Genomic DNA, 24,429 nt, shown 5'->3' with positions numbered 1-24,429 from the left:
ATTTACAGGATGTACAAATGAAATGATACACACAGGGAAAATATTCAGTTTATTAACCTCAGTGTTTGTATGGCCTCTCCAGTGCTGGCACTCTTCTATCTGAATCTGAGCTGCTGAACCAGAGCAGGGCTCAGCCATTCAGTTTAAGAAGGGGGGGAAGGTGGCAAGTACTGGTGAGGAGTAGGGGTGTTCCACAATGTCAATTATCAAAGTATGTCTATTATCTGGGGAAATAAATGTAACCCCATATGATGATTAATCTAAAATAGAACATCTAGGTATGGGGTTACTTATTCAGGTTCAGCTGAGATATGTGAGCTTGTAGATAAGCTGTGTATATTTAATTGCTTCTCTGTTGGTGGTAGGATCCTCTCCTATAAAGGGGAGACTGCAGGCAGAGCTAGTCAGTTATGTTCGGGCAGGCATCATGCTGACAGCCCAGTGAGAGAGCTGCTAGGGCGCATGTCATGGGCATAGCCTAGTGCAGTTTGGTTCTTTTTCCTATGTTGTGCGTTAAGTATTTTTGAGTTATTTGTTTTGTATTTTGGCCAGTATTATTTTTGCTGTTTGATTTTTCCGTTGTGAATATCTGCACTGGAGCTGGAGTTCTGGAGAAATAAAATCCACCAAAAAGCATCGCTGACTGTTTTTGGAGCCTTGGCCCTCGGGCAACTTTACAGTATCGTCCCAGCATATGACGTCAGGGTATACTGTAACTGGTATAATTAGCTCTCAATGATGACTATAATAAAGATGTGGATTAAAGGACCCAATGCCAGAGGGTAATTGGTTTTCGATGGTGACGTAATGACACCACTGCCGTATCAGGCACAAGTAGTCATTACGTCATATGCTGGGACGGCGCATACGCATCAAACATCGTCCTGGACGAAACTAGTACTTGCTAATCTCATAGAACACCACATAATGCAACAACAATGTGGTGGATGATTTAACCATTTCAAACCTCAAAGCCTGCGTTCCACATCACGGTTGACCTGACCTAATGATCCCTGTGATCTTTCACCTCAGGGTCAGTGAGGCGGAACTGCACTCCCAGTGGTTGGTCGGGTCCTTTACCGCCATACCACATCGCCTGCATTGTGGACGATGACATTCCCGAGGTGAGATCAGTGAAATGTGTTCTCCCCATTTGACCCTTGTCTTGGTGATCCACAGCCGTGCCGTGCTCGGGAATCATTTGATTCGTTGATTTGACCCCCCAATCCAACCCATTGATGCTGAGTGCCAAGCAGGGAGGCATTGGGCTCCATTTTTACAGTCTTTGGTATGACCTGGCCGGGCCAGTTTCAGGGCGGACACTCTAACCACAAGGCCACTGTCTGGTCTAAATCAGTAGTTCTCACACTTTCAATATTTATAAAAAGGTGTTTTGATCCACTCTGTCTCGGAATCTGGCATCCATCTTGGATTTCAAACCATTGTAAATACGCAACAGAACATTGGCCGCTAGGGGCGCGGCCAATGTTCTTTCAGACTTTCAAACGCAGGACGTAGACCAAGCTGAGAAGTGCGGCAGCAACGTAAGCACGTTAGATTCTGCGTATGTACATGTTAAGAGCGATTATAGGTCCGCAAGCCAAAAATTGAAACACCATGAGTAATGATCTTAGACTCTCGTAGAGAGCAGACGTTAACTTAGAATCTTAGGCTATCAGTGCCTCATGAAGTGACGTGCTGTGAGGAGCTTGTACTATAGGCCTATGTCTGCTATTTTTGAATAGCCAACGTAAAAATCTAAAATGACAAAGATGCTTTTCCGATATTAATGGGTTATGCAGGCTAGTTATTAATCTGTGTCTAAGGAGCAGTATTAATGACTTAACATAAGTTAGCAATAGCATAGGCATAGGGTAATGCTATGAATCATATTACTTAATATTTGCTGCAAGGCAATATTAGATAGCATTAGTCCAATTTGACTCCTCTCCTGTGGTAGTGTTGCTCTTAGAATCACAGACTGTGGACTCATTATCAACTAAATATAATAACTAGTCCTTACCCGTTCTGATATATTTCAACTTGTATAATATATTTGTGTGTGTGTGTGTGTGTGTGTGTGTGTGTGTGTGTGTGTGTGTGTGTGTGTGTGTGTGTGTGTGTGTGTGTGTGTGTGTGTGTGTTTTTATGAATAAAAACAGCAGTATAACATGAAAGTATTCTTACAAATGCATGGTAGGGAAACATTTCATGGCAAGAGCAAAGACCGTAACATTTACACTTATTAGCCCACAGAGCCCCATTTGAAAAGTATCAAGGACCCCCAGTTTGACATGCACCTATACTGTATATGGACAGTCGCACAGATCCAATTTGCAGGTGGAGTTGCGTCCAAAACGGTCTCAATTGTGAGCTTTGGCTTGAGAGAACTCATGGCTTTTGCAACCTGTGATGTTGTGAGCTTGTAGATTAGCTGTTTTCACCGGAGCGTGCACTGTAGCCACTTCACGCTGTGTGTGTGTGGCTTATGTTTAAGACAGTTGCATCTCGTGTTGTGTTTATAGCGAACTGAAAACGGCCACGCGATGACGCACGCGCACACATACGCACGTGCGCACACACAGCTTAAGTAGTTTACACACACGCTCACAGCGAAAGTAGTCTGCACACACACGCACGCACACACACACACACACACACACACACACACACACACACACACACACACACACACACACACACACACACACACACACTAAAGGGCAGAAGGTTCCTATTATAACGACAGTGGGTGCCCACCTCAGAGTAGCCTGCGCACACGCTTTTAGCGAGGTGCTAAGCAAGGGTTGTTTTGGTGAATACCAGAAGGGTGCTTGCCCGTTTTTCCTCCCGGAATTGTCACCAGTGAGGGGGATAACTTTGTAATATGCTATTGGCTGTTTGTATTCTTTTTGGAAAAATATGAAAAGATACTCCTGTAGAAAGGCTATATTATTTTACTTATATTGACCCTATAAACAATTTAGTGTTATTTAGTATATGTAAGGTTTTGCACACTCAAATGGTACCTCGTCAGATAATCCCCACATAGCCTACAACAACTTCTGTGAACAGACTTCAATGTAGTAGCTTTTCATAAATTATATTTGTACTTAGGCTGTCTGCTGTCATGAAAGTTTATAGTTAGAGAAATTCAAAGTCCAGCCGTCTGCTGTCCAGCCTCTCCCACCCCTCACTGGGGAAAATTCTGGGAGGAAAACAGAAACGGGGCGAGTCTTCTTGTTACCGTTTTGGTATATCAATCAATCCGTCCACTCCATGTGCTTGCGCACGTGCACTCTTTACGTGCGCGGCTGCACGCTGTTTCACCCACGTTTGGTTAAAAGTTATATCAAGTGATCCAACAGAGCCACCCCGATAGATAATCATTCCGTTGTGATCGTGGCCGTGCTGTTCAATGTTTCACATTAGGTGCAGGAAAGATGAGATCTGTAGCTGCACGACGCACGTCGTCAGTGACCAGGCGTGTCACCTGCGTTTGGTTTGAAGTTATAATATGAAGTGACGTTCAAACATTGCATTGCAAAAAGTGGTTAAATAACCTTAGTAGGCTATGCGCCGTGTGTAACAGCTGCCTGTCTGCCACAATGGTGCCTGCGCTGTTTTTACCCGTGTGTGGTTTGAATCGTCAATCGCCTGTCTGTGCAAAGGGGGAGGGGCCTGAGGTGGTGTACTGTGGAGCAGATCAGCGCAACTTTGCCCGTGGGATCGTGTGGTGATGTAAAAACAATATCTGTACAGTAAACATGACAGTTGCGTCGGTAAAATGTAGCCTAGCTGGATTCTGGGAGCATGCAGATTTTTTTTGCCATGGAGAGATGTGTGCTAATAGTGTGGCTCGGTCGGAGATAGACCACAGACAAATAAACAGGTTTTTATTCACTAATAAATTCATTATTATTATTATACAACTCATGCTGTATGCTGATGATATCCTGGTCTTCGTTTCACAGCCTCAGAGATCCTTACCTGTTCTTTTTGACATCATAGAGTCGTTTTCCAAACTTTCCGGATATAAGGTGAATTGGGGGAAGTCTGAAGCCCTACCTCTGACATCCTATTGCCCTAAAACGTTATTTCAAGGTGACAAATTTAAATGGCCTACAAAGGGTATTACTTATTTGGGCATAATATTTCCCTCCCTTATTAAAGACATCATTGATGTGAATATGGTTCCTCTTTTGGATAAGTTTAAAAATGATATAGAGAGATGGAACCCTCTTTATATATCTTTGTGGGGAAAAGCTAATATCCTTAAGATGAATGTTGTTCCTAAATTTAATTATCTCTTACAAGCCCTTCCAATTAATATCCCGCTGAAATACTTCAAACAATTTGATAAATTATGTAATCAATTTTTATGGAATAACAAACGCCCTAGGCTTGGATTGAAGAAGCTGCAGTGGCCGGTGGACCAGGGAGGTCTGGGAATCCCAAATATTCTGCTCTACCATTATGCTTTCAGCCTGAGACATCTAGCTCACTGGTATCTCCCTCCTGAACGAGCCCCACCGTGGTCTCAGATAGAGAACCACTTCTCTGATAGCCTACCTTTGGTATATTTTACCACTGCTCAACTACCTGAGGTTGTTAGTGACCATCCCATTTTTCTCCACTTACGTTGGGTGTGGAAGAGAATGTCGCTTTTTTTCAAATTTAACTTATACCTTAACCCATCTTCCAGTATTTGGCTGAATCCCAAACTCCTTATTGATAGAAGACCATTCATTTGGAATCTATGGGTAGAAAGAGGTATTTTGGCTCTGAAAGATTTGTATGAGGGAGATACATTTAAAAGTTTCACAGAACTTGCTGATCAATATGGTCTTCCACGTAATCACTTCTGGAAATATCTTCAAATTCGGCATTTACTATTGACAAATGTAAGAGCTCACCCCAATATGCAGACAGAGTTTGACCTTTTGAAAACAGTGTTAGCAATATTTGGAACTGGGCATGAGGCGTCAACATACTATTCAATTATGATAGCACACCAAGGTCAGCCCTCAAGCGTAAAGAGTGTTTGGGAGGTCGATTTAAATCAATCCTTTACTGACGGTGAATGGAAGATGATTCTACGGAACTCAAAGAAGATGTCCCGTGAACTTAGAACCAGATTAGTTCAATTTAAAATAATGAATAGAGTCTACTGGACTCCGAGAAGATTGTTCAAGGCTAAACTCAGAGATAGTCCGGCTTGCTGGAGGTGTGATGAGGACCTCGGTACACTTATTCATGTATTATGGGAGTGCCCTAGGGTACAGACGCTATGGTGTGCTATTCATGAGAATATAATGCAAATCACAAACCAGGATATTCCTTATACACCGGCTCTCTTTATTCTGGGTGATCCATCGCCACTAAAACACCTCCCTGCACCTCTAGCTGACTGGATTCAAACAGCATTAATGGTGGGCAGGAAGATCATTGTTAAGGAATGGAAGTCTGAGGTTTTACCTCCAGCACATGTATGGTTCACTCAGCTCGGTACTGTGGCTGCTTTGGAGAGGTTATCCTTTAAGATGAATAATCAGTTGGATAAATATGATCTGAAGTGGGACGTGTTCCTCAGTCATGTTGCAGGTCCCTTGGTGTGATCCATGGTCAGGCAATGCCCTCTTGATTGTTTATTGTATTACTACACATTATGATACGGTTGATGATGCTGCGTTTGGTCGTGTAAATAATGTAAACTATTTTCACATTTTAATTTGATTTTTCCTTTTTTTTATCTCCTTTATTTTAATTTTTATTTGTTTATCTTATCTATCTTAATTGTCTATCCATGAATACGTACTCTGCTGTTGTTGCTTGTGTTTGTATTGTAGGTCTTATGTTTTATGTGTTTGTAAAAAATCTAAATAAAGTACTGATCATAATTATTATTATTATACTAGGACCGAAATTATTCATATTATATATTAATGATATATGTAAGACATCCAGTATCATGAAATTTGTTATCTTTGCCGATGACACCAATATATTTTGCTCTGGAAAAGACATTCAGCAGCTGCTGGAGGTGGTAAAAATTGAATTGGACAAATTAAAGGTATGGTTTGATCAAAATAAATTATCACTTAATCTGAAAAAAACTAAATATATGGTCTTTGGCAAACAAAAAACACTGATAATATCATACTAGAAAGAGTTTTTGATAATCTGTTTTTAGGAGTAATAATAGATCATAAGTTCTCTTGGAAACCCCACATTAATTATATCCGGTCTAAATTAGCGAGAAATATTGGTGTCATGGGCAAAACAAGAAATGTCCTTGAGTCTAAATCACTATACACCCTCTATTGCACCCTTATAACACCATATCTCACCTACTGTGTGGAAGTGTGGGGTAACACTTACAAAAGCAACCTTCAGCCAATATATTTACTGCAGAAAAAAGCAATAAGAATAGTAAATAAAGTAAATTACTATGAACATACAAATCCACTGTTTCTAAATTCACAAACATTAAAGTTTTTTGATTTAGTTGATTTTAAAACAGCACAATTATTATTTAAAGCAAGACATAATCTGCTTCCTGGAAATATCCAAAAAAGGTTTAGGGATAGGGATGGGAGGTATGAGCTGAGAGGGGAACTAAACTTCAAACAAATAAGGGTTGAATCAACCTTAAAGAGCATGTGTGTTTCTGTCCATGGGGTTAAGCTGTGGAATAGCTTGTCTGAGACAATTAAGCAAAGCAACAACCTTAAAAAAGGAATTATTGCATGTATATAACCTGGAATGAGTAGGGAGCTGAGCTATGTTTATGCCATGTAGAGTTGGACTTAGTATAACATTTGGCTTTGTCTGTTTTTTGTCTTTTTTTCCTCCTTGTTTTTTTTTCTTTTGTCTTTCTCGTTGTCTGTTTTTATTTTCTGTTTTTGCTTTTGGTTTGTTTAATTTTCTATTCTTCTACAAATGTCTTTTTTTTTTTTTTTTTTTTTTTTTTTGTTGATTGTTATGCATGTCTTCAACAGTATGTTGGAGCACGTTGAGATAAGGATAGGCACTTATAAGCTTTAAGCTTCTGCCTATGCCTTTTTGATCACAAAAGAAAAAGTAAACTGTTTTTGTGTAATGTCTCCCTCTGAAAGATCGAAATAAACTATTAATTCATTCATTCATTATTAATGTTATTGAAAAAATGGCTCCGTTAAGACCTCCATATAATTATGGTCCATGCCTGTGTGAAAACTGGGAGCGATTGGTGCAGGCAATGAGGAGATAAGGTGGTGTTTCTGACATTCATTCAGACAGACATTCGGTTAATTATAGTATGATTATCAACTATATAATAGCAAAGCTAAAACTACAACACATATATGAGATTACAGAGAAATCTTGACTCTCTTCTACTATGCATGGAGTCCACATGGTAAAGTATGCAATTTGGCCTCCTTTTAGACATTAGATCAGAGGTTCTCAAAGTGGGGCCAAGGGAGACACCCTCACCCTATAGGCACATCTTCGCGCACAGCCGCGTCAGAAGAACCTGACGCCCTTCTTCTGACGCGGCTGTGCGCGAAGGTCTGCCTGCGCTGTCAGGGTTCCTTGAGGGACCCTTACAGGTCTAACTGAGAGTGGCTAGCCTACAAATGGAAGCAAATGGACCCAAAAGGGTTCCATTTGAACTCTCAGAGTTATGGGCACTGGTGTAAAGTAACTAAGTACATTTACTTAAGTACTGTACTTAAGTACAATTTTGAGTTTCTTTACTTTACTTGAGTATGTCCAATTTCCAGTAGGCCTACTTTTACTTCTACTCAAATATTGTACTTTTAACTCAACTACATTTATGTGAAAACTTTAGTTACTATAGTTACTTTGTAGATTTTGATTACTATTACAAAACAAACAGTAACCAATTCGGCCCCATATACATTTCTATTTCAATCTACAAGTTCTTGTAGATTGACTAGAATGGTATAAAAGTATTTTGAAAATAGTAGATCTGCTATTTTCTTGAAACTTGAAATGAGACATTCTGCATAATGACTAGCCTACTTTTACCTTTGGTACTTTAAGTACATTTTGACGCCGTTATTTTACTTATTTTATGGGAGTATTTCTACATTGCAGTATTTCTACATTAGAGTACTTTTTCCACCACTGGTTATGGGGTCCTTGAAATGATTGAAGTTTGAGAACCACTGCGTTAGATACATTCTGACAAGTCTGGTTTTGGACTGTTGAATCATTGTAATGTCCCTTCAGTAAGGTTTTCCCTCTTCTCTTGCTTGAAGACGGAACAGTCCTACTTTGCCACGGTGAAACTGATCTACTCTATTGGCTATGGAACCTCCCTGGTTTTCCTCGTCATCGCTGTGCTGATCCTGCTTCTGTTCAGGTATGATGAGTATACTATAAACCGCCATGCATGTATAAACGTAGACACCCACATGATTTTGGTGGGTCCCCAGGTGGCAGTGAAGTGACAATTTCAGATTTATTGAAGGGATATATCCCCTTGAGTTGCAGCATCCCATTTTAGAGGGGGACCCGTAACACACGAACAAGATGCATAAAACGTACAGTACACAGATACAGACAATATACAGATACATAAATACAGCTTGCTCAGCCTCTCCCAACCACCACATTATCAGCTGTTTAGCAACAGAGGAATGAAAGGTGAATGTGCCATAACTGGTGGATCTAAATGATAGACGAAGATTATTCCAATCAAATGGTGCTTTATAACAAGAAAGACCCTTGTCCAACCTCGTTGAAGATCTTTGGTATTTTAAAGTAAGGGTATTGTAGATGTGGATATGATGGAGTAGACTGGGCCAAGTACTGCTTCAGGTAAGAAGGACACTTAAAATAAATACATTTATAAATGAAGAGAAACCAATGTAATTGCCTTCTTGATTTAGGCTGTAGCCAATTGAACGAGTTGTACAGTGATGAGTATCATATGGACATGAAAATGAATAAAATCTGCACTTCCAGTCGAGTAAGAGTCTTTGTTTAATAATGATAGTGCTCCGCAGCAGCAGTCATACGAGACAGACAAACGCGTTTCGGCACGCAGGCCTTCGTCAGTGTAAAAAAAAACACGGAGCACTATCATTATTAAACAAAGACTCTTACTCGACTGGAAGTGCGGATTTTATTCATTTTCTATATGTTCATTTTGAATCTGCACCCAGCACACGCCTGAAACTATATAAAACTGTCTGAGTAGAGCGGGCCTTTTCCCTTGAAGTGAACTATTTTATGGACATCTCAATACAAACTTGCATGTAGGGTCATCGTTCGTGACTACTACCGTAATCATTTTCATATGTATACATCCCACCAACCAATCCCTCTCCAATTCAATGATGCTCTCATCTCAAAGTGATAAGAAAGCCTTCTCAAAGATTGCCTTATGACGGTAGAGCGGTTCAAAGCAAGCTTACCATAAATTGAATGTCATAGTGTTTGTGCTATAACGGCATTTAACTGTAGTGTAGACTATAAAGTTATGGCGTATGCCTTAACCAAAAGTAGTTAAAGGGGCATTCCACTCATTTTCAACATTTTACTATGTCATTAATATAGAGCAATAGAGCTGTTGTGTGGAAAAAAACGAAAAAAAAAACGTCCTCCCATTCTGTTTCCTAGAACTGGAGGTCTGAAAAAAATCATTAAAATGTTAATGTTTTTTTTTCCAGACCTACAGTTCTAGGAAACACAGAATGGGAGGACCTTTTTATTGTTTCCACACAACAGCTCTAAGGTATATTAATGACATAGTAAAATGTTGAAAATTAGTGGAATGCCCCTTTAAGAACATTGCCTCATTAACACAATTGGTGCTTAAGGGGATTTTTATTTTTAGATCATCTGGACCACAAACATTGAGGGAGTATAAACAGTATTGGAATTGATCCATTTGTTCGCCTCTGGACATTCCGTGTACTGATCAACAAGCTGCTAAAGTCTTTTTGTGCCAAATACAGGCTTATATTCTTATTTCTGTCCGAACACATTATTATAAAATACAGGCTTATATTCTTATGTCTGTCTGAACACATTATTATTATATGCAGGCTTATATTCTTCTCTGGGGTATCTCTTTATCTGACGTCCCACAGGAGTAGACTTGTGTTGTGTTGCTGGAAGGGGCGTTGGGGGTTCTGAGCAAAGGATGTTTGTTATTTACCGTTTAGCCTAGGGCCCAGCCGCCCAGGTTAAAAAACAAAACAATAGAATTATGTGTCATTTTAGATTTTAGCGTTGGCTATTAAAAGATAGCAGATCTACAAGCTCATAGCGTGTCACATCGTGACACATACATCCTCAGTGATGTATCCCAAGGTCATTTTAAAGTGTGTGCACGTGCACACACTTTAAAAATAATAATGAGCGATATATAAAGTAGGCATCGAAAGATGAAATAATGCAGTGGAAAAGAACGCCTATTCCTTTATGTTCTCTCCACACTCCATGTATGCATTATTTCATCTTTCAATTACTTCTACTTTATATCTCACTCTCTCATTATTATTTTTAAAGCGTGCTGAGAGAGAGAGAGAGAGAGAGAGAGAGACAGAAAGAGAAGAGGAGGTGCATGCATTTCGAATGGATGGTCGCTATTATATCTCTGCCATTCAGGGGTGTAGAATTATCTCACTTTATATCTTTCTATACAGAGTCTGGGCGTGGTTTGCACTCTAGCAGTGCTTTGGGGTGTGTAGCGCGCCCAAGCAATGCCGTGGGCTCCCAAATCACACAGGAGACTTCAGTGCTCTAATTAGACCTTGATATCATAATGAGCATTATTGGATGCCCTCTATCTTTAGTCATCGGTACAAATTCTCTAAACTCATGTTTGGGTCACGGACCAATATCGTTTGTCTGAGTGAGACACACACACACACACACACACACACACAAAGAGTACATTTTGAACGAAGGAAGACAGCGATGTGTGTTTGACCATTAACCATGTTGTTGCCGTCTTGTTATTTCTCCGTTAATAAGAGAGAGATACATACAGAGAGATAATCCAACATGTGTTGTTCATGCTGGGTACCTTTACTTTCACTTTCAAGACGGAGTGACAGAAGTAGAGCAAGGATAGAGAGATGTAGTATAAGAGCCACGAGCTGGGTTGAAAACGCAGAGGGGAAGCCAGTGACGAATCAGGGCCAGAAAACACAGGCGGGAGCTGTTATCACGGTGTATGACTGACTTGACCACCTGAACTGGTGCACATTTTGTGCGCTCCTTGCGGGCACAAAATTGTGGGCGTGGAATTCTCTGAAATGTCATATAGGCCTATAGGATAGTTTTGCTTTTGAATGAAATTAAACAGTTTCCTCATAGGTCCAAACCGGGGACAGTACTGAGTCTGACTACCTGTCACAGTAAGAGTGAGCCATACTGTTGTTTTTTGTCCAGAACACTGAACAAAGGTCGGCAAAATGAAGTGCCAAATCTTCATTTTCTTGATAGTCAGTGTGTGAACGTGAACTGTGAACATTAAGTTAATGTCTCTCTCATACTTATATGCCAATGTTGGCACTCGTGCCTAAGGTCGCCTTCCCCTGGTCTAGAAGATTACAAAAAAACAAAAACAAAAGGCTAGTCAGAATTTGTTACCCACTTTCAGCTCATTAGGCAATTAAACATTCTTCTCCATCAGGATTAAATGTCCCCTGTATTCCCCTTCTCCGTTCAGTCTGTTTCATTATGTGTACAATTTAGAATTTAGGCAACTTAATCCAGAGCGATTTACACTAAGCAAGAACAGTACAAGGTAATACATAGAAATAGTCATCAAGAATCATAAGCAAGCTAAGAACCTAATATCTGTCTAACAGTAGATTTGCTGTGCAATGAAGCTACCGGTATGAGTACTGTATACATTATAGAGTGCTATGTGCTACGTCTACATAAAATGCTAACTTATAAATCTAATAAAATGCTAAATTATAAATCAAAATTACATAGGTTTAGTTTTTGCATACACCTACGTATAAGCAGTTGTCGAGGCATAGTGCAAGTGCTACGGGCCAGCCAGGGTAGCCAGAAATGTAAAAGTAGTAAAGATTCAAAGGTGTTATCCATTTTAAATTAATTGCATGGTTAACACTGATAGACCTCTTTCTAATTTGACATTGATCTATTTTGTGTTTCTGGTTTGAACAGGAGGCTTCGCTGTGCCAGGAATTACATCCACATTCAACTCTTCATCACTTTCATCTTGAAGTCTGTGGGGGTGTTCATTAAGGATGCTACTCTGTTCTCCAACGAAGACATGAATCACTGCACCCTCTCCACTGTAAGCAGGAGGAAAAGTGGCTTTTAGCTGGCTTCTGAAATACCCTTCCTTACATTTTCTTTCTTATACTCTTACTGTCCATCGCTGTCATAAACCTTGTATCTCCATGTTTAATCGTGTTCATGCCCTGTTTTGTACTTTGGTTCAGGCTCCTGTAAAAGTAGAGAAAGTAGCCTACAAGCTCGCAACATGTTTCGCAACACAGCTTGTAGATTATCTAGTTTCTCATGTACTGAATGAGTGACATCCAAAATAGGGATGCCATGTTGAAAGTCGTTAAGACGTAAAGCCAATCCACACCAATGATTCGCGACGCAACTCCTTGCAACATCCAACTACTTGCAACTCCTTGCAACATCCAACTACTTGCAACTCCTTGCAACCATTATCCCCAATGGTAGTTGCAAGGAGTTGCATTGGTGTGGATGGCCTTAAAACTGTTTTGTAGCGAGGACTTGTGACTCGTTGCATTGGTGTGGTCCGGCCATAAAGGTTTTATAAATATTTAACCAATGAAAAATTAAATTAAAAAGAGCTTGTGACAAAATAATGACTGCATTGGATTTATTGGAACACAGGTTATTCTTTCATAATTTTCTGGAAAGTAACAGTTTTGGACATACAAGGTTTTCCGCCCGACAGCGACGTTATGCACTCTGTGTCGCTGTCCTCTCACATTTTCCCTTCAGTTTTCTTTCACTGCAACACTGTTGCTGTCTCAGGCAGCAATATTGATTCTTAATAATGGTTAGTGGTTCAAATCTAAAGTGACTCTCTCTATCTCTCTCTCTCTCTGTCTGTCTAACTACCTTTTTTCTGTTCAACCATCTTTAATACTCTGTCTGTGTCTCTCTGCCCCTTACCCCCCCCCCCCTCTCTTGTCGTTCTGTCCAGTTTGCCTGTAAGGCGTCTGTGGTCTTTGTACACTACTTTGTGATGACTAATTTCTTCTGGCTCATGGTGGAGGCACTCTACCTCAATTCCCTGCTCCTCCTCTCCTTCTACCATAGCCGCCGCTATCTGTGGGCCTTTGGCCTCCTGGGCTGGGGTGAGAAAGAATGTGGACTGGCTACTTTTTCTGAATTCTCTCTCTGAGTCAGAAGTGTTTTGTGGCTAGTTTTTCTGAATTCTCTCTCAGTCATAAGTGATTTGTTCAGGCATCATTGTTGCCACAAGAGTATTTGGGATATATACAACCACTTACTCTTGCAAAAAGTATTGAATGGAAACATAAAGTATGAATTGTGATGCTTTCTTTGCATTCTAAAGGAAATTGAGGTCTTGGACTTGGCTTTTTGGCCAAGAAAACTGTAATCTTTTTTTTACAGTACAAAATGTAATGGAATTTTATTGTGAGTCCTGTTCAAAATGATTTTCACAGAGTAGGATGTAAAAGCACAAGGGACAGACAACCGACCACCTGCCAACATCTCCAGTTTATTATTTCCACATGTTAGAGTGGAATAAAATATATTTATTGCACAAATTGTGTCTAACAATGTGTTGACGCCCCATGGCAATTCATGAACTTAATTAGGATTAATTCAGCAAAACTATTTCATATCGATGAAGCACATTAATTGACGGAAAATTCCGACAAAGGCAGACAATGGTTGAATTTGAATTGACGGAAATGCAGCTAAATTGTTACAATTTCCAGTGAAGAGAATTGGAGCTCTATTTTCACCCTAAACCCCTTATCCCTAAACTACTAAACTTTTGAATAGCCAATCTGCAAGCTCACAGCGTGTCGATGTAGATTGGCTATTTTAACTATTCAAACATGTTTTTCAAAATGGTAAAAAAAAAAAGGCAAAAACGTTTGGGGGTTTATTACCATGGATGAAAATGGAGCCAGAGTCCAGGGACCCTAAGGTTTAATGTATGGACCTACTTCCATGTACAATATTATTGTACATGGAAGTTGACTTTGTGGGTTGCAACATACAGTAGTGATGATATTCAGGCAGTGGGCAAGATATTTATTAATTATGCTCAAGAGGGAAATTTGGCCTGTATTGCATTGATTAGAATGTCTCTCCTATCATCATCTCATGTTTAACTCATGTTTTATGTTTTGTTTATAGGTGTACCGGTTGTCTTCATAGTGCTGTGGGTGGTATTTAGGATGTGCTTTGAGGACACTGAGTAAGTATTAATTAGCTTTTAATTACAGTTTAAAATGCTTTAGCATTGTCTCACAACCCCCACTCCGCCCCCCTCCACACCCCCAATACAAATTGACCGATACAATAACCTTAATAATAGAGAAAATACATCATACTATACTGAAACCAGATATAATCATTAAGGAAAGTTTATCCATGTACCATGTGTACTATGTACAATGTACCATGTACTATGTAAACTCTTAATTTCCATTTTCCAGCCATTCCAAAAAAGAAAAACCCATTTTAATTATCTGGGGACCCCCAAAATAATTTGGTGACCCCCTGAGGGGTCGCGACCCCCAGGTTGAGAACCCCTGTGTAGAACACCAAAGTCTGACATATTTACACATCCTACCTGGGTCACGTTTGTTTCCCCCATTCTAAATTCCCAGACTTTTTATATATCGCGACAAAGGAGAGCTTTGTTCCAAAAATAAACAAAATGATCCCGGTTTGAGTCATGGATATGAATCAACTGATGGCGAGAAAACGCTAATGTTACTGCCACCAAATTAGTCGAAATTTTGCCAGAAACAGACTGTATCAAATATTGACTCACTTATCGTAATTCGTAATTCATACAGAGCCACCTCCCTGACAATATCGCAGAGACGGTTTGTTTATTTTTGGACCACAATGCTTACAGTACATGATAAGATTTTAAGATGACCCAATGTTATTCTCCATAGAGAAAAACATCCATGATCCAGGGGATGTGCGAGTGATGACTCTATTACAGAACTGAACTGACAATCTTTGTAATCTACAGCATGTACAAAGTATCCATGTTGCTCTTCTTTCCTTCCTTTCCCCTCCTCCTTCCTGTCCTGTCTTCCCATACAGATGTTGGGACGTCAATGAGAACTCACCCTATTGGTGGATCATCAAAGGACCAATCGTGGTCTCTATAGGGGTAGTCTCTACAGACAGACTCACACAGTTTTCAAATGCTTCTGTCATACAATCTGCGCGACGCACTGAACATAATATTATTTGCGGAAATGACAGCCTTTAAAAACCCCTGGATAACATGATTATTGATGTCCTTAAATAAAGAATATATAAAAAAGACAGACTTAACCACATTCGCTTTTAGTTTGAAATGAATTCAGATGACAGCAAAAATAGCTATCTACAAGTTCATGATATATTGCTTGCATCGTGTAAATTGGCTATTTTCATAACTTTGCTTTTCATGCCACTCTTGTGACGGGAAGAAAAGTTAAAATATAGAGATTCAAGGTTTCTGCCAGACAACAATGATATGCTTGTCTTTCAACAGGTCAATTTCATGCTTTTCATGAACATCCTTAGGATTCTTATTCAGAAGCTCAACCCCCGCCTCATCCAATTCAATAACTCCACTCAGTACAGGTAATCACTTATTATTACAACACAAATTATTGTCACCACCAGGTTGAAGGCCATGGGGAGAGAGTATGTTTTGTGTGTGTGTGTGAGTCCGTCCGTCCGTCCGTCCGTCCGTCCGTCCGTCCGTTACCAGGTAATCTCCGGAACCGTTAACCTGGTCGGTGCCAAATGTTGCACGCACACTCCCTGGATGCCAACAATGAACCTCTGCCCCGAATTTTCCACAACGGCCTTATAGCGCCAACAGGAGGCCAACTTTTGAAAAAAAATTATATTACTCTCTATAGTGTTCAAGATCCCGACTGCCTTTACTGCATGTCACCCCCCCATCTCTCTCTCCCCATTTCCTGTCAGCCTACTGTATACCTATCTTTCTAAAAATAAATAAAATAAAGGCGAAAGCCACAACAAAAATTAATCTTTCCGATATTTCATATTCCATCCTAATTGGCTAACATTGGCTTTCAAAGTTTGCAGGATTGGCCCGTTTTGAACACAAAGACGTCACTACAGTATATCACTGTTTTGACTGTTACGGTTTCAGCCTCTTCGCGCCACGTTGTGAGCTTGTAGATCGTCTATTTTCACTACTGCTTAAATATTTGTCCTAAATTATGGAATTTCTTAGATGTAAATTTCTTCATGACATTATTAAAAAATATATTTGGATTTTGTTATTAATTCATGAAGAATTTAGCTTTTTGGGAAGGTTTTTTGAAGATGTTTTGAAATAATAATAATTACAAACCAGGGACCCATAGAAATTTCTCCGCAACCCACAAATGGGTCCCGACCCAGTGTTTTGGAAGCAGTGTGTTAGAGTGAACACACAGATTGATTGCCTTTCCTTCTGGGCTACACAGGGGGTATCTTGTTTACCCCTCAGCAGTCTGACCACATCCACATCACTTCTCATCTTAAGGAGCTTATGACAAGAATTCCTTATTGGAATTGAGTCAGTGCCCACAGCAACCGCATGCATAATTCACAGCTTATTAAAGACGTGCCAAATAAGTTAACTTGAGTGGATGGGTCAATTAATTATGTTGCTTCGATTAATTACAATCTCCATAACTTAAAAAAAAAAAATCACCTGTACACACACGCACGCACGCACGCACACAGATACACACGTACGCACACACACACACACGTGAGCATGCAGAGCCTGAAACATGCTGCTTCAAGTGTCTCTCTCACATAGCCTGGCTAATACGGCTGATTGTGATTCGGTCTGGCTTATTAGCCAGGCTACCTCTCACAGAGCAAGCTACACTAGACACAAGCACCTGTTAGATTGAGACGGTGATTCGTGTGTGGAAATAGATTAAGCAACAACAGTGCACTAATGAGATGTAAACACCTTTGTTTCTTATTCTCTCTTTCGCGTTCCCTTTCTGCTGCCTCCCCTCCCTCCCACTTCCTCCGCTCTGCCTCTCTCTGTCAGTGGTGGAGCTAGGAATTACCCAGAATGTTGTTTTACTTGAGCAAAAGACAAAATACTCTGTTGCAGGTAAAGGTCCTGTATTGTGTTACTTGAGTAAAACAAAATTTAACAAAATATTCCAAGTTTTGGGTCTGCGAGGCTAAATCTCATCAAATGGTGGTCCGTGGCTCAAATGCTGAATAAATAATGGGCCTTGGAAAAGGTTTAAAAGCACTGCCTTATCCCTTGTCGTTTCCTCAACTGTTTCTTTCCTGTCTTTGTCCAAACAGACGTCTGATTAAGTCCACCCTCCTCCTCATCCCTTTGTTTGGAACTCACTACATGCTCTTCAACTTTTTGCCAGACTACATCAATGTGAACCTGCGTGACTACATAGAGCTCTGCATAGGCTCCTTTCAGGTACTGGCGTGATTCTTAAAAAAATATGTCAGCCATTAAGACCTGAAGCCGATTCTAAAAATGTATGTCTTCTAAATCCTAGCGGTTTTCTGAAAAACGTTTGTTGCTATCAGTGGTGCTCACATATATTAGGCCAGTCAATCTAAGCTAAAAAAAACGTTGAACGTTTGTAGCATGTGACATGTCAAACTAGGGGTAATTCATGATTCTGAAACCATTCCAAGCATTAGTTTGGCACAAAGAACACTCCTTGGGCTAAATTCGGCCATAGCCACTTGTGATGACCACATCATATTTGTGAAGACGGCTATGGCCTTATAGGTTTTCAATGGTACCCCAACGTTCAACCCCTGAATTTACCATGATCGACAATTTATATAATCATCAATTTTTAATATGTTATTTGGATGACCCTAAGAATCATAAAAAACTTTTAATGAACAATTACTATTTATTTTGGGTCAAATCTTAGATTGACTGGCCTATATTTGGCCGCTGACTCCCATCTCTAAATATTTTGTTCCAGGGACCCCCAGAAGCAAAGATTTGAGTTAAAAATGTTGCGCTTAAAAAAGAAAAAAAGAATCTAATATTTGCGCCAATTTTCACAATTTAACAACAAAATAGAAGATCTACAAGCTTGTGACGCGATGAGCTTGTATATCTGCTATTTTTGAATGGCCAAGTATAAAAGAGTGGTTAAAGTGGTTAAGATATAGCTTCTTCTTCTTCTTTCTGTATCATCCTCAAATGTCCAACTCAGTATAAGATATAGCTAAAATCTTATTTCCTGGTTTTAGTGGGCTAAATTGCCCACTATTGACTTGCTTTTGACTTTTAACCTCTCAGAGTTTCATACCCGTAAGGTTTCCGTTTCGGTTCACAACTATTGACCATTTTTGGGGAGTCGGGACCCACTGGAACCCCCATAAGTTCCCCTGGGTGTCCCCGGACCCCATGTTGAGAATCAATGTTTTAGAGCAGTGGTTCTCAAAGAGGGGTCCTTGAGGGTTGTCTCAGGGGGTCCGCAGCTAAATGTGTTAATCTGCCAATGAACAATGTGAAAATGTGTCTTCGAATATTATACATCAAACTACATTTGGTGATGCCTCTTTCATACAGGTGAAGGATTTTATTTGAAATAATTACGCCGATTTATCGCCTCATTGTCGTCATGGCACAAACAGCACTTTAAATTATTGTGAATTAATCTCACAAAATTAATGCTCCCAGTGTTGTGTAAGGACCTTAACCCTTAATGAATCAAAAATAATAATACATATATCCTGTCAGTATATGGCGCCTATCAGGCGCTTGACACTCGTGACTTTTTCACTCAAAAAAGCACAAATGCTTCTGTTGCAGATTTGCACGCACGCACGCACGCACGCACGCACGCACGCACGCGGCACGCACACACGCACACACTCTCTCTCTCACTCACTCACTCACTCACTCACTCACTCACTCACTCACTCACTCACTCACCACTCACTCACTCACTCACTCACTCAAACACAGAAACAGACACGATAATGGAATCTCTTGTTCTATTCTGCTCTTAATGTGCCTGACAGCATGTGTGTAACCATTTACTGCACACAGGGTTGAAGTGCAGTTTATAATGGGAATGCATTAACGGTGGGAATAAGTAATGGACAAACTTTGAACAAACAAATGTAGCCTCCGGATATCGCCTTTGGATATCAGAATGCATCCTGGGCATTCATGCATGCAATGTCATCAATCTGAGTTAGAGCACATTGATGTAGTCAGTTTTCTGTTTGCCTCCATAATCGCACTTTCCAAGTGAATATCCAGACCAAGAAATCGATTGGAAACAAATCCAGCCAAGCAAATAGCAAACAATTCTAAAGTAAAGTACTTGAATTAAATGACTCTGGCAAATGGATTGAATGTCTATTCACACCTTATGATGTGAGATTTCTCAAGCTTGATTCCTCAAATAAACCAAAACCTATCACACACACACCAGATAATGTTGAGCCAGGCCTTGAGACAGGTTCTGAGGAAGAGTCGAAACATTATCTCTTTGTCGTAAATTAAGCTTGGTTTGGACTGGAGCACTTAATAAAGTGTGCTATAGGGGGAAGTTTGATTATGGTGTACTTTTGGACACTCAATACATATTTAACCAGGATAATGAGTCATCAACAGCCTTGTGAATACACCCTAACAGCGATCAATTAGCTACTGTCATGACTACCACACGTCTTCTCAGGAATGAAGAATGTATCCAGCAGTGTTGTGTGTAGTTGCAGAGAGGGGGCACAGCTGGATTGCTTGAACTGCCAGAGTCACGCAACAGAATATTCACACTGCTTCCTCTAGTTCAGGGGTCTTCAACAGGGAGTCTGTGGCCCCTAGGGGGTCCTCAGAGTTACTATAGGGGGTCTGCCAAATCTTAGTGTGATAAGATCATATTCTTTACTTGAACCACTTGAACCCTAGCATCCCTATTCTGAGGGGAACATTAGGCAAAAATAACAGATCTACAGTACAAGCACACAATGCCTTGCAGCGCGTAACCAGCTTGTAGATAGTGATTTTCACCAAAGTGGTTTGGTGTATCAGTGTATCCAACATACACTGATACACCAAAGTGGTTTGGTGTATCAGTGTATCCAACATACACTGATACACCAAAGTGGTTTGGTGTATCAGTGTATCCAACATACACTGATGCCAGTGCTGTCAAACAAGTCTATGAAGCTATGTATGACATCTATGAAAAAGTTTAATCTGCAACACAATGTTATACAATATGTAGTGGGGGTCCCTAGCTTCATCTCTCTCTCTCAGCTAATGTGTCCTAGCTCCTTCCCCTGAAAAACGTTGAAGCTCTACTGCTCTAGTTACATTATGTATGAAATTTGCTTTTACGGCCTGGTCGCCCGCAATTTAGTAGAGTGATGATTTTGACTGGAGTCCTATCTTGCATGTCCTTCTCCCTCTCTGTCCTCTTCCTGTCTCTTTAGTACATTTCTATCTACATAAAGAAAAATCACACCCGTGTGAAGTGAGGGCCGGTGCTCTTCTCATCATACATCATCTCATTCTGGCCAATGACAATTGCGTTCTCACTTTTGTCTTCAATGTTTGCGCTTACACCCTTTTGTCTTCAATGTATGTGTTTACATACATTTGTGTTTCTGTTTACACACTCTTGTCTTCAATGTTTGTGACTTACCAAGTAATTAACCTTTTGTTCTGTTCACAGCAATGAATATGCATATTTGATAACCACCTCTAGGACATTTGAATGCTTTAGCTATTGCATAATTAGCTGCTAATTCTTTGATCGTGAGAGTTGAAAGGATGCAGAATACAGATTTATCAGCAAACGTATAGCTCATCCGCTTGTAGCTCACAGCAAGATCATTATCAACTTATAAATGCATTTAGACTAGCTCTTTTAGTGATGGCAACATGTTTAATAGATGAATATAACACATGTTGAATTGTTGGGAATGCCAGCTTACTTAACCCCTGATTCATTTGTTGTATACATTTGACAGAAGACCTTTTCATTCATTAACTCCAGGAAGTGATATTGATGACTGTCTCTCTTTCAGGGGCTTATTGTTGCAATTCTCTATTGCTTTCTCAATCAAGAGGTCAGTACAAGCAACACCAGAACACAAAAAACACAACACATGCTATTAAAACCTATTTGCTTTGTTTTGTCACAAAAGGACAAAGCTCTTAACAGAATGTATACCAGTAAGACGCCTGAGGTTCTAAACTAAATGTTGAAAAATTGACCTAATTGGTGGCCATCTTGGATAAGAAATGCAAAAACAGGTAAAATCATTAAATTAACATCAATTATGGATTCCTCAGCCCAAAAGTCACAGAAAACAAGTTCTACACATCACTGGAGGCCAAACCCTTGAAAAGTTATTTTCGTCATAGCTGGTGGTAGCCATTTTGGATTTGGGGCTCTAAAAAAAAATCTGCGCTTTAATAACTCTCCTAGATGACAAATCCATTGAGAAACGGACCTTTGCTCTCCACGGTCACGGAACTGCCATAAACGACCCAACTAATCGGGGATCTCCATAATGGGCTTAATTGCGACTGCGGCTCGCAATTACTATGAAATCAGGGATCTCTATCCCTGATGATGTCACGTGATGTCACGAGACCTGGGCACCATATATGGGGGCTTTCCCCATGTAATTAATACATCCAGATAGTTTCGTTGCATTCATGTGAGATTTACGAAACAAAATAATGAAAACCTCTCACCTCCGAAATTTAACGATGTTGCACAGTCGAGTGCTTCATATCCCTTTATAGTGAGAGTATGTAGGTCAGATGTACTCATTATATGAAGGAAGTGCTTGCATTATGTAATCAATATGAGCAATCTAAGGGTAGGTAGGCCTCAACCTCATTGATTCACAAAATTGTTGAAATAGTTTCCAATGGATGAAATGGATGAATTGGTTAGTTGATTAAAGAATCAACTAACCAATTCATCCATTTAATGTTATAGTGTTCAGATGTACTTTTAGAGGCCGTGTTTATCTTGGAAGACGTGTGAATGACTCATTTATTTAAATGTCTAAATCAAAACTAAAGTCTACTAGTCTACTAAACAGAAAAAGATCCTATTAAAAATCCCAAAACTGAATACTCAATTTAAGTAGAACTGATACTGTCAAAATAAATGATGGAACTTTGAACTGATATGGTATTATATTTATTCTGACAGGTCCAGAAAGAGATACATGTGCAGTGGCTGCGGTGGCAGGAGAACAGCTATGGCGTGGTCTCGCCTGGAGTTAAGGGCAGTCAGATGGATACACCGTTTTAGTCCCACTAAAACTACAGAAAACTAGGCCCTCCATCAGCTGTTCAACACAACTCTGACATTTAACTCCACTCCCCACACCTGTCTGTGTGTCTCAAACAGTAGGACTGCACCCAAAAGTGGCTCATGTCTTCTGACAAAAGTCCAACCTCACTTTTTGAGATATCTCTTTGACCAAATTATGATACATTTGTGAGTCATTACATCGGCGGTTCTCAACCTGTGGGCGGTACACTGTACCTGTGTGATGGTACAGTATATGCAAAGCTATTGTTTTTGTTGATATTGATAATATAACAATATTTTAAAAAGTTTAAAAAAAAAGAAGAAAAAAAAGGTTAGATGGGTGGGCCACCAACGCTTTAGAGATTTTCTAGTGGGCCCTAATTCAGAAAACCTTGAGAACCACTACTTTTCATAGAATAGAGCATATATACCGATATGATGGCCATGACTTTGTTTCATCGATATTTCTCGATTGGTGTTGAGGAGGAATTGTGGAAGGATTATACCTTGCTTATATTGTTATTATATTATCGCCTTTTGCCATTCTTTTGACATTCTGAATATAATCAGAGTCAAGATGACATGACACAAGTCTGGTGTCTATCATTTACAGCTTGGTCCCTAGTACTTCCTTGACGCAAAGCAGTTCCCCTCTTATCTTTGTATATAACTAGGCTCTTTTCCTTAGTTCCCTGCGAATTACTGTGCCAGCCCATCACCCTAAATGTTTAATGTATTCTCCCATGAGATCATGTATTAAAACTTCTGTCTTATTTCAATGTGACGTGTCTCTGATTCGACCTCAACAATTTCCAATTGATACAGATTTCCATAGCTGTTGCTTTATAGTGCCTCTATGTTGCTCCATTATGCCTTCGTTAATAAAGGATTCTGCTAAAGTTCAAGCATTTATATGTCCTCATTGTCACTCTCTCTGCCTCATGCAAGCATGGCTTTAAATCAGGTGGGGCTAACCCATAAATGAACAATGACAGCTTGAGCCCAATTGTGGCTCTGTGCACTAATGCCATCTGGTCCATATTATTATGTCAGTATGATATGCTGATGCCATTGTTTTCAGAGGAATTCCAATAAAGCTGTTTCTATGGTTGACGTTTGTGAGCTGTGGCTGCATAAATACTTGGATGTGACTGACATGGGGGTGGGGGCGGTATAACCAATAGCAATGATTCTTAGACTTTTTCATTTTGAAGACCCTCAGTTTGGTATGCAGTAATCTAGTAAGAGAGTAATGACACTCCCGTTGACTCGCATAGTAACAATGGAATGCGGAAGTGCTCGTTCTATCTCAATGGAATAGTTCCAGCCATAGGAGCAATGTTTGGAAGTTGGAACTATAGCCCAGGCACCCGCTTTGCGGCGAGATCAAAGCATGTCACCACTCTCTTACGAGATTACTCTGGGTATGCATTGATTAGGACCCCCATAATTCTGAGTATATAAATGGAACCAAATTGACTAGCTCTTTTTTTTCTCTCCATTTAGCTTGCACAGAGTTACAGAACAGTGTCCATTCCTAACTAAGCCTATAACATTTAATTGTAGGCTAAAGGGGCGCTAGGATGCAATATGTGACATAGCTCTGTTTACAAAATGCTGTCCCCTCCAACTGTATACTTTCCCCATTTTCAATTATATTTTGACACTTGCTTTGGCAATGTAAATGTTTCCTCGTGCCAATAAAGCTCATTTGAATTGAATTGACTTATTTTATAGGATATCTGATTGAATAGTTTATTTGGGAGTTGGTGGGAGTATGTGGGACATCCCCCCTAGTTCTCTTTGTCTTGTTGAAATTCTTCAAACCTTGTTTTTCCGAAATCCTGCTGTTCACTGCGAGTAGTTTATGACTGAGTGTTCTCAAAGTGGGGTGCGG

At 39.9% G+C, this 24,429-nt stretch overlaps 1 protein-coding gene across 1 annotated transcript in view; it reads left to right on the top strand.

Moving 5' to 3' along the window:
* Positions 1-22,755, top strand: part of ghrhrl (growth hormone releasing hormone receptor, like) — a 49,916-nt gene extending 27,161 nt beyond the window's left edge. The window contains exons 4-13 of the mRNA XM_083766463.1: positions 1,033-1,124; positions 8,268-8,371; positions 12,166-12,298; positions 13,193-13,346; positions 14,386-14,446; positions 15,313-15,382; positions 15,752-15,843; positions 17,557-17,686; positions 21,283-21,324; positions 22,428-22,755. Coding sequence (XP_083622589.1) covers positions 1,033-1,124; positions 8,268-8,371; positions 12,166-12,298; positions 13,193-13,346; positions 14,386-14,446; positions 15,313-15,382; positions 15,752-15,843; positions 17,557-17,686; positions 21,283-21,324; positions 22,428-22,529 — 980 coding nt within the window. The 3' untranslated portion in view covers positions 22,530-22,755. The remainder of the gene's footprint in view (positions 1-1,032; positions 1,125-8,267; positions 8,372-12,165; positions 12,299-13,192; positions 13,347-14,385; positions 14,447-15,312; positions 15,383-15,751; positions 15,844-17,556; positions 17,687-21,282; positions 21,325-22,427) is intronic.
* The last annotated feature ends 1,674 nt before the right edge of the window (positions 22,756-24,429 follow it).

This window comes from Protomyctophum parallelum (genome assembly GCF_964188405.1).
Source record: "Protomyctophum parallelum genome assembly, chromosome: 6".
Lineage (NCBI taxonomy): Eukaryota > Metazoa > Chordata > Actinopteri > Myctophiformes > Myctophidae > Protomyctophum > Protomyctophum parallelum.
This window is presented reverse-complemented; position numbering and strand designations above follow the sequence as displayed.